The 11,571-nt window shown below is 36.5% G+C and overlaps 1 protein-coding gene across 4 annotated transcripts in view; it reads left to right on the plus strand.

Annotated features, from left to right (window-relative positions):
* GALK2 (galactokinase 2) overlaps positions 1-11,571 on the plus strand; it is a 218,289-nt gene that overhangs the window by 42,951 nt on the left and 163,767 nt on the right. For all 4 annotated transcript variants that reach the window (XM_011967310.1, XM_011967308.1, XM_011967309.1 and 1 more), the window contains exon 2: positions 5,746-5,834. In XM_011967310.1, coding sequence (XP_011822700.1) covers positions 5,746-5,834 — 89 coding nt within the window. The remainder of the gene's footprint in view (positions 1-5,745; positions 5,835-11,571) is intronic.

The following is an 11,571-nucleotide window of genomic DNA, read 5'->3' on the forward strand; positions in this document are numbered from 1 at the left end:
GAGCTCTTGTAGGGCAGGCCTGGTGGTGACAAAATCTCTCAGCATTTGCTTGTCTGTAAAGGATTTTATTTCTCCTTCACTTATGAAACTTAGGTTGGCTGGATATGAAATTCTGGGCTGAAAATTCTTTTCTTTAAGAATGTTGAATATTGGCCCCCCCTCTTCTGGCTTGTAGAGTTTCTGCCGAGAGAACTGCTGTTAGTCTGATGGGCTTCCCTTTGTGGGTAACCCGACCTTTCTCTCTGGCTGCCCTTAACGTATTTTCTTCATTTCAACTTTGGTGAATATGACAATTATGTGTCTTGGAGTTGCTCTTCTTGAGGAGTATCATTGTGGTGTTCTCTGTATTTCCTGAATTTGAATGTTGGCCTGCCTTGCTAGGTTAGGGAAATTCTCCTGGATAATATCCTGCAGAGTGTTTTCCAACTTGGTTTCATTCTCCCCATCACTTTCAGGTACACCAATCAGACGTAGATTTGGTCTTTTCACATAGTCCCATATTTCTTGGAGACTTTCTTTGTTTCTTTTTACTCCTTTTTCTCTAAACTTCTCTTCTTGCTTCATTTCATCTTCAGTTCTGATACCCTTTCTTTCAGCTGATCGAATTGGCCACTGAAGCTTGTGCATTCTTCGCATAGTTCTCAGGCCATGGTTTTCAGCTCCATCAGGAGCTAGAGTCTCTCTGAATCTACTGTGATTTTGGGGCTGTCCAATTCATGAATTGTTCATTGCTCAGTTAAACTCCTTTAAATTTAACTAGAATGAAGTTTTTATTTTAACAGTTTAAAGACCTTGTTATGTGTGAATTTGATCCACACATAGAATTTTGTTAACTTTTTTCCTAAAAACCCAGGCTTTGAATTTATTAACTTAGGTCTGCTGTTTTCTACTCCCCATATCATTACTTTCTGTTCTTATCTTTTTTGTGTCATTCTTTTTGTTTATTTTCTAGCCTATGGAGATGAGAATTTATTATCATTTTTTCATTTTTACTGCTAAAGTGTTTAGAACTATGGAGTTTTCTGACTGCTTTAAATGTATCCCATATATTTTTAATGAGTAGAGCTTTTACTGTTATTATTATTTTTAGATTCTTTCACTTTATTTCCCCTTTCACCCAAGAGTTGTTTAAAAGACACTTAAGAAATTTGCAGGTAGGAGGACGTTTTGTCATTTTTCTTGTTAATAATTTCTAGTTCTGTTGCATTGAGTGTTGTTTGTATTATTTCTACTTTATGGAATTTACTAATGTTTCATTGTAACCAAATATATGATCAGTATTTGTGAATGTTCCATGTACTCTTGAGAAGTTGTATTGCCTATTATGAGGGTACAATGTTTGATATATGTATATATCCATAAAATTTACTTTATCAAGTTTATTGAGCCTTTTCTATGTGATTTGGCCTCCTTGATGTACTAAGGTGTCTTATAATCTCTTATTGCTAATGTATTTCTACCTGTATTTCCTTAAATTACCTTGTAGTTTCGCCTTATACAAGTGATTACTGTTTCATTTGGGATATTTCTTAACTGCCATATCTTCATTTTGATTTATGGCTCTCAATATTAAGAAATATCCTTCTCGTAGGCTGAGACAGGAGGATCACTGGAAGCCAGAAGTTTGAGACCATCCTAGGCAACATAGTGAGACTATGCCTCTACAAAAAATTAAAAAATATTTTAACTAGGCATGACAGCATGACTCTGTAGTTCTGCTGAGGCTGAGACTGCAGGATTGTCTGAGCCCAGGAGTTCTAGGCTGCAGTGAGCCATGATCATGCCACTGCCCATTGCACTTTAGCCTGGGCAACAGAGTGAGACCCTATCTCTCTCTCTCTAAAGAAAGGTATCCTTCTATGTACATTTAGTGCGTAAGCTGAAATTCTACAATTTTGATCAGGATTACTACTTGTTTTCTTATTGTTTTCATTTGCCTATAATATCTTTGGCCATTTCTTGATATTTAGTCTTTCAGAATCACCTTGTTTTAGTTATGTGTCTAGTATACAGCATAATACATTCAGTCCTGTTTTAGGAGCAAAATTGCAAATCTTTTTGTTTTAATAGTTGAGGCTCATTCACATTTATTAATGTGATTAATATGTTTGATTTCAGTTGTTGTACTATTTTATACAGGTTGAATATCCCTTGTCCAAAATGCTTGAGACTAGAAGTTTTTCAGATTTCAGATTTATTGGATTTTGGAATATTTACATATACATATGAGACATCTTGGAGATAGCACCCAAATGTAAATATGAAATTTATTTGTTTCATATACGTCTTATTCATATAGCATGAAAGTAGTTTTATACAATATTTAAAATAATTTTATTCATGAAACAGTTTGTGTTAAATACTTAGGTGTGGAATTTTCCACTTATGATGTCATGGCTGTGCTTAAAAAGCTTCAAAGTTTGGAATGATTTGGATTTTGAAATTTTGAATTAGGGATGCTCAACCTGTAATTGTATGCTATGGTACATTTTATGTTTTTCCTATCTACCAGATATTTTTCTCTTCTCCTTTATTTTTGAAATTTGTATGGTATTTAGGAAGATTTATATTTTTGTTTTATTGGTTACCTTTGTACTTATATTTTTAAAACACCCTTAGAAAACAGGGGACTATTTTCTTATTTAACTTCTACTATCTTCTTCGTCAGTTTTTAATTTTTTTCCAGTGGTGGTTGTTGAAAAGCACCAATTTTATGTCATTCTATCTCAAATCCAGACAAATAACCTCAGTTGCTTCAACAAACTTCTCTATAAAATAGAAGCAGCTGGGCAGAGAGCACCAAGATTTGTCAATAGCATCATTAAAATTACCCAGTGCACTAACATTGCTTCCTATCCTGACACAAACACACCTACCATCTCTCATTGCTTATGATGTATTCTTATTCACCTGCTACAGAGTGGAAATGATATTGAACCCAGGAACTAAGATATAATCATAACTACCATTTATTAAACACATACTTCATGCCAGTGCTGGACTGGACACTGTTCCAAATGACCTTATTAATCTTCCCAACAAATCTATGGGATACATATTTCTATCCAGTTTAAAGGTGAATTAGATTAATGAATTTCATCATGTGTAGAGGAGAGTTTTAAGCCCAGGTCTACCTGACTGTACAGGACCTGTTCTTTCTATGCTTTTGTTTCTTTAATAATATCCTTGTATATGTCTGTACTATAATTTTAAAAAAATCATTGCTTTGTCAGTTTTTTTTTTTGTATCTTTTAACTTTTACCGCTTGCCTATTTAGTAATCAATGAGCTTATTCTACTTTCCTCTTTTTCTCTCCCACACCTCCTGTTTTTTAATAGGTGGACTTTTTCTTTCTGGTAGTGGTTTTAGATTAATTTTAGTTTTGGTGGCTCCCTTCTTTTCTCTTTATTTTACTCAATTTTCCCTCCCTCCCCCTCTCTCCCTCCCTCCCTCCCTTCCTCCCTCCCTCCCTTCTTCCCCCCCCCCCTCCCCCTCTTTCATTCTTTCCTTTTTTTTTTTTTTTTTTTTTTTTTTTTTTTTTTTCAAAGACAAGGTCTCATGTTGCCCAGGCTAGAGTGCAGTGGCTACTTGCAGACAGGATCTTGCCATTGATCAGTGCAGCAGTTTTGACCTGCTCCATTTCCCTCCTATGTCGGTTTACTGCTCCTTAGGCAACCTGGTAATCCCTTGGCCCCCACAGGTCACCATATTGAAGCCCAACTTAGTGCAGACACCTGGACGGCGTAGCGCACCGCAGCCCAGAACTTCTAGGCTCAAGCGATCCTTCTGGCTTAGCCTCCAGAGTAGCTGGAACTACAGGCACACCCAGGGTGCCTGGCTTTTTTGCTCAATTTTTGTTTCTAGTAGTTCACTGTGGTCTTCTTTTCTCTCTTCTTTTTTCCCCCTATTATAGGTAACTTGAAGTTTGGCATTTTTGTCTTCTAGTTATACTGAAGACAGAGTTTTTGTATACTTTTATTTGTTCTTGTTTTCTTTTTTGAGGATATATAGAGAAACTCAGATTTAGGCAGCCACGTCTACCAGGTAGTTCAGTAAATGTATTTTGAGTCATATGTTAGAGATTCTGTTATTGTCTCCCTGCTGCGATCTTTTGTTCTCTTCCACAGCCTCTGCTGAAGGAGTAAGCACAAGTGATCATATTTGTAACTAAAACAAGTGACCTTATTTGTACTAAATGACCTCACCCTTTGGCCACAGATGTCTAGACCTGTATGGGTACAGGACTTAAACTCTGCCAAGCTGATTATATCTTTCGAGAATTTCAACGAAAGGACACAGAAATGTAATCAGTTAGTATAGGACACTGGAGCTGTTAAGTCTTGTATAGTCAAGGCCACAGTGCCATGAAAACTGAAGGTATGGAGGAGCAGAAACTAAGAGGTTCACAGAGGCAGGTGGAATGCAAAAAGTACTAAGCAGAGAGAAATTATAATGGTGTCTTTGGAGCAATAAGAGAATGAGGCAGGAAGAGAGCCAAAGAAACTGATATAAACAGTTTCTGATGACTATTCAATTCCCAAGAGATGAGCTTGAATAACTTCCAACAATATTCCACATATTTTTATATTATTATATTAAATTTTCTTGAGTTTTTTTGGGTGTGGGTCTCTGTTTCTTAATTAATTAATATCCTGAATATATTAGGCTTTAATAAATGTTTATTATCCCGGTGTTAGTACCCAGATACAATATGATGTGAGACTACAAATAATGAGGGCTATTCACAGAATTGACTTGAGATAATTTGAGAGTATCGAGTTATTAAATATGTTACAAGAATTTTGGGTCTGGAAGGGACCTATGAGGAATATCTAGTTCAAATTCTCAAATTTTAGAGAAGACAGGCGAGGAGAAAATGATTTGCGAAACTTCGACATTGAATTAGAGATCTCATTAGAATTAGAACTGTGGTTTCCTGATGTCCAGTCTAGTTTTTATTTTACTACATGTTCTGAGTTAGACAGTATAACCCCCCAAATTCATATCTACTTGAAACTGCAGAATGTGACCTTATTTGGACTAGCATCTTCGCAAATATAATCAATTAAGATGAGGTCATACTCAATTAGAGTGGATGGACTTTAATCCAATATGACTGGTGTCCTTATAAGAAGGAAAAACAGAGAGAATGCCATGTGGTGACACAGCAGAGATAAGAGTGATGAAGCTGAAAGCCAAGGAATACCAAGGATTGATGGCTGCTACCAGTAGATAGAAAGAGGCAGGGAAGAAAGGATTCTCCTCTACAGCTTTCAGAGGTACTACTGACCTCTGACTTTAGACTTCTGGCTGCAGAATTGTGATTATAAATCTCTGTTGTGTTAAGTCATCCAGTTTATAGTTCTTTGTTATGACAGCCTTAGGAAACTAAATATACTACCGCATGGTGCACCTTTTAATATAAGAGATTCTGCCCTGAATGTCACCAAAAAAGTATACAGAAACTAGATTCTTCAAAAGGGAAGGAAGTAGCTTTTTCTGTTGGGTATATCAATCTTAACTTTTAAATTCTTCAGTGTACTTAGCTATACTTTTGTGCCATTTAGAGATTACAGTATTGTTCATTTGGGATTTTCAAGGAAGTATGTCACTAGGAAATTTTGCTTTTATTCTTTTAAGGAATAATGAGTGGTGGCAGGCATATGGAGTGAGTGTGTGTGTGTGTTTGTATGTTATGGATTTTCTGTTATATGATAATCTGAAATATTGTACTCTTATTTTCAGGTTACTGAAGCTAAAGGAGATGTTTAACTCCAAGTTTGGATCTATTCCCAAGTTTTATGTTCGAGCACCAGGAAGAGTCAACATAATAGGTATTTCAAAAGTTCTTTCTCTTAATTTTTTTCTTCATCCTTTGGTAAGATCTAAATTTTTAAAAATATGGTTTTCTTAATTTTTCCCAAGATAGAATATTTCACATATATCTACTAATAGTAAGATGTGTCTTTGCATAAGGAACACACTTTACTTTTATCTTTCCCAATCCATGTTATTAGTATTGTTCATTCATTTTTTAAATGTATAAATTTGTTGAAACCAAGTTGTTAATATTGTTTTCATAAAAAGTGAAAATATTTTTCTAGGCCACAGGTTAAAATTTTAAACTGTGGTAAGTAGTTTTGATGGTTTTATATTTACTCACTGGGTTAGAGAGGCACAGGGAAACCTTACAATTCCTTGCTACTAAAAGTATGGTCCAGATTTTGCAGGTCTTCTAGATGAATTTATCTTTTCCTTTGTTTATCCTATGAAGTACTTTGAATTTTACTGCCTTTTAGTGGTAAATAACACAGCCTTTCAACATTTTGTTTACTATCATTTTATCAATGTCCATGTATATAATAATTGACATAGTTGTACTTAGACTCCATACCATTTTTATCTTCTTTCATTTAATATATCATAAATATTTCTATGTATCTATTTCCATTTTCTGCTGGCATAACAGAATTCCACAGATGGGGTAATTTATCAACAATGCAAGTTTATTTGACTCATGATTCTGGAAGCAGAGAAGTTCAAGATCATGGTACTGGCATCTGGCGAGGGCCTTCTTACTGCGTTATTCTCTTTTCTTTTTATTTTTTCTGAGACGGAGTTTTGCTCTTATTGCCTAGGCTGGTGTGCAATGGTGCAATCTCGGCTCACTGCAACGTCCGCCTCCCGGGTTCAAGTGATTCTCCTGCCTCAGCCTCCCGAGTGGCTGGGATTACAGGCATGTGCCACCATGCCTGGATAATTTTTTGTATTTTTAGTAGAGATGGGGTTTCTCCATGTTGGTCAGGCTGGTCTCGAACTCCCGACCTCAGGTTATTTGCCCGCCTCGGCCTCACAAAGTGCTGGGATTACAGGCATGAGCTACCGTGCCTAGTCTTCTTATTGAGTTATTGTATGGTGGAAGGGTAGGAGGGCATGAGATCATGCAAGATATAGAAAGGATGTGCGCTGAATTTCATCCTTTGATCAGGAACACACTCCTGAGGTCACTAACCCGCTCCGGAGATAGTGGCATCAATCTGTTACTAAGGGGAGAGCTCTCATGATCTAATCACCTCTTAAAGGTCCCACGTCTTAATATTGTCACAATGGCAATTAAATTTCAGTGTGAGTTTTGGAGGAGACATTCAAACCACAGCACTGTGGTTCTGTGTAGTGCTCATAGTTATTTTAATGACTTCATGATAGCTTACTAAATTAATGAAATTTATTTAACAACTTTTTCTCATTGTAGCTAAAGCTATTTCCAGGTTTTGTTTTTGTTTTTACTATTATAGCAGGTAATTTCATAAAAGGATACCTTAGGTTCATTTTATCATTTTATTATTTCCAATGAGTATTACTTTTTTGGTTTGTTTGTTTTCAAGGATGGAAACTAGATATAGTAGAATAGAGGATGTATTCCCTTTCATAAGATTTAGTAAGTTGCTCATTTTCCACAAAAAGGTACTGAGCTTACTACTACGGACTTGTGAAGGTCCCTGACTTAATGATGGCTCAACTTATGATTTTTTTGACCTTTTTTGTTTTTTTTTTTTGAGATAGAGTTTTGATGTGTCACCCAGGCTGCAGTACAGTGGCTCCATCTTGGCTCACTGCAACCTCTGCCTCCCGGGTTCAAGTGGTTCTCCTGCATCAGCCTCCCAAGTAGCTGGAATATAGGTGTGCACCACCATACCTTATTAATTTTTGTATTTTTAGTAGAGACGGGATCTTATCATGTTGGCCATACTGATCTTGAACTCCTGACCTCAAGCGATCCGCCTGCCTTGGCCTCCCAAAGTGCTGAGATTACAGGCATGAGCCTCCACACTTGGCCTCTTGTGTCTGCTAACTGACCTCTCCCTACCTGCCCTTCCTGTCCTCCTTACATGTTATCCTTCCCAGCCTCTAGTAACCACTATTTTACCTTCTATTTTTATGAGATCAACTCTTTTAGCTTCCATATATGAGTGAGAACAAGAGGTATGTGTCTTTCTGTGCCTGACTTATTTCACTTAACATAATGTCCTCTAAGCTCATCCGTGCTGCTGTGAATAACAGGATTTCACTCTTTTAGGTGGCTGAATAGTATTCCATTGCATACATTCACCACATTTTAAAAATTGATTCATCTGTTAATGGACATTTATGTTGATTCTGTATCTTGACTATTGTGAATAGTGGTGCAATAAACAAGAGAGACACATATCTCTTTGACATACTGATGTCCTTTCCTTTGGATATATACCTAGTAATGGTATTGCTGGATCATATGGTGGTTCTATTTTTAGTTTTTTGAAGAGCCTTCATACTGTTTTCCATATGGCTATACTATACTATACTTTCCCATCAATAGTGTAGAAGAGTTCTCATTTCTCTGCATTCTCTCTAGCACTTATTATTTTTTGTCTTTTTAATAATAGTCATCCTAACTGAAGTGAGATAATATCTCCTGGTGGTTTTGATTTGCATTTTCCTGATTATTAGTGATGCTGAGCATTTTTCTATGATTGTAAGTCATTTTTATGTCTTTTTTTGAGAAATGTGTATTTAGATCATTTGTCAATTTTTATTTTATTTTATTTTATTTATTTATTTATTTTGAGACAGAGTCTCTCTCTGTTGCCCAGGCTGGAGTGCAGTGGCACGATCTGGGCTCACTGCAATCTCTACCTCCTGGGTTTGAGCAATTCTCCTGCCTCAGCCTCCTGAGTAGCTGGGACTACAGGCACGTGCCACCATGCCCAGCTAGTTTTTGTAGTGTTAGTAGAGATGGGGTTTCACTGTGTTGGTCAGGATGTTCTTGAACTCCTGACCTCAGATGATCTGCCCACCTTGGTCTCCCAAAGTGCTGGGATTATAGGCGTGAGCTACCACACCCAGACCATTTGCCAATTTTTAAATTGGAATATTTGTTTTACTACTGTTAAGTTTTTTATATATTCTGGAGGTAAATTCCTTGTTGGAAAAATATTTTATCCCTTTCAATAGGTTGTCTCTTCACTCTATTGGCAGGTTTGCTTTGCTATGCGGAACCTTTTTAGTTTGATATAATTTCATTTGTCTATTTTTGTTTCTTTGTCTGGCTTTTATAGTCTTATTCATAAAATCTTTGCCCAGACCAATGTCTTAAAGTGTTTCCTTTATATTTTCTTTTAGTAGTTTCATAGTTTCAGTTATGATGTTTAAGTCTTTAATCCATTTAAAATTGATTTTTATAAATGGTGAGCTATTGGGGCCTATTTTTATTCTTTTGCATATGGATATCTAGTTTTTCCATCATCCATTTATTAAACAGATTGTCCTTTTCCCAATGAATGAAGGTAACTTTGTTGAAAATCAGTTGGCCTTGGCCAGGGTTGGTGGCTCACGCTTGTAATCCCAGCACTTTAGGAAGCCAAGGCGGGTGGATCACTTGAGGTTAGAAGTTTGAGAGCAGCCTGGCCAACATGATGAAACCTCGTCTCTACTAAAAATATAAAAATTAGCTGGGTGTGGTGGCACACACCTGTAATCCCAGCTACGCAGGGGCCTGAGGCATGAGAATCTCTTAAACCTGGGAGGCAGATGCTGCAGTGAGCCGAGATCAAACTGCTGCACTCCAGCAGGATCCTGTCTCAAATAAAATAACATAAAATAAAATAAAAGGAAAGAAAAGAAAAGAAAAGAAAAGAAAAGTAAATCAGTTGGCCGTAAATATGTGGATTTAGCTCTGGGTTCTCCATTCTGTTCTATTAGTCTGTATGTCTGTTTTTACGCCAAAACCATAGTATTACTATAGCTTTGTAGTATATTTGAAGTCAGATAGTGTAATGCCTCCAGCTTTTTTTTTTCTTCTTCTTCTTTTTTTTTTTTCTCAGTATTGCTTTGGTTATTTGGGGTCTTTTGTGGTTCCATACAAATTTTAGAATTTTTTTTCTATTTCTGTGAAGAATGTCATTGGTATCATACTAGGAATTGCATTGCATCTGTAGTAGTACAGTCATTTTAACAATATTAATTCTTCCAGTCCAAGAATGTGGGATGTCTTTCCATTTCTTTGTATCCTCTTCAATTTCTTTCATCCGTGTTTTATTGTTTTCATTGTACAGGTCTTTTATTGCCTTGGTTAAATTTATTCCTAGATATTCATTTTTTTGGTAGCTATTTCAAATGGGATTGCTTGCTTCATTTCTTTTTCAGGTAGTCTGTCATTGGTGTTTAGAAACACTAGTGATTTAAAAAAAATTTTTCTAAGTACTTTTATTTATTATTATTTAAATTTTATTTTTCCCTTAGTTATTGAGGGTACAGGTGGTATTTGGTTACATGAGTAAGTTCTTTCGTGGTGATTTGTGAGATTTTGGTGTACCCATCACCCAAGCAGCATACACTGCACCACATTTGTAGTCTTCTATCCTGTGCCCCACTCCCACTCTTCCCTGCAAGTCCACAATGTCCATTTCCTAATTCTTATGTCTTTGCGTCCTCATAGTTTAGCCCCCACATATCAGTGAGAACATGCAATATTTGGTTTTTCATTTCTGAGTTATTTAACTTAGAATAATAGTCTCCAGTCTCATCCAGGTCACTGCAAATACTGTTAACTGATTCCTTTTTATGGCTGTATAGTATTCCATTGTATATATACAATTTTCTTTTTTTAAAAATTAATTAATTTTTTTATTGTAATTTAAGATCTAGGGTACATGTGCACAATGTGCAGATTTGTTACATATGTTCACATGTGCCATGTTGATGTGCTGCACCCATTAACTCATCATTTACATTCGGTATATCTCCTAATGCTATCCCTCCCCGCTCCCCCAACCCCACGACAAGCCCTGGTGTGTGATGTTCCCCTTCCTGTGTACACATGTTCTCATTGTTCAGTTCCCACCTATGAGTGAGAACATGCGGTGTTTGGTTTTCTGTTCTTGCGATAGTTTGCTGAGAATGATGATTTCCAGCTGCATCCATGTCCCTACAAAGGACACGAACTCATCCTTTTTTATGGCTGCATAGTATTCCATGGTGTATATGTGCCACATTTTCCTAATCCAGTCTGTCATTGATGGACATTTGGATTGGTTCTAAGTCTTTGCTATTGTGAATAGTGCTGCAATAAACATACATGTGCATGTGTCTTTATAGCAGCATGTTTTATAATCCTTTGGGTATATACCCAGTAATGGGATAGCTGGGTCAAATGGTATTTCTAGTTCAAGATCCTTGAGGAATCGCCACACTGTCTTTCACAATGGTTGAACTAGTTTACGGTCCCACCAACAGTGTAAAAGTGTTCCTATTTCTCCACATCCTCTCCAGCATCTGTTGTTTCTTGACTTTTTAATGATCGCCATTCTAACTTGTGTGAGATGGTATCTCATTGTGGTTTTGATTTGCATTTCTCTAATGTCCAGTGATGATGAGCTAGCCAGTTTTCCCAGCACCATTTATAAAATAGGGAATCCTTTCCCCATTTCTTGTTTTTGTCATGTTTGTCAAAGATCAGATGGTTGTAGGTGTGTGGTATTATTTCTGAGAGCTCTGTTCTGTTCTATTGGTCTATATCTCTGTTTTGGTACCAGT

This window comes from Mandrillus leucophaeus, unplaced genomic scaffold (genome assembly GCF_000951045.1).
Source record: "Mandrillus leucophaeus isolate KB7577 unplaced genomic scaffold, Mleu.le_1.0 Scaffold798, whole genome shotgun sequence".
Classification (NCBI taxonomy): domain Eukaryota; kingdom Metazoa; phylum Chordata; class Mammalia; order Primates; family Cercopithecidae; genus Mandrillus; species Mandrillus leucophaeus.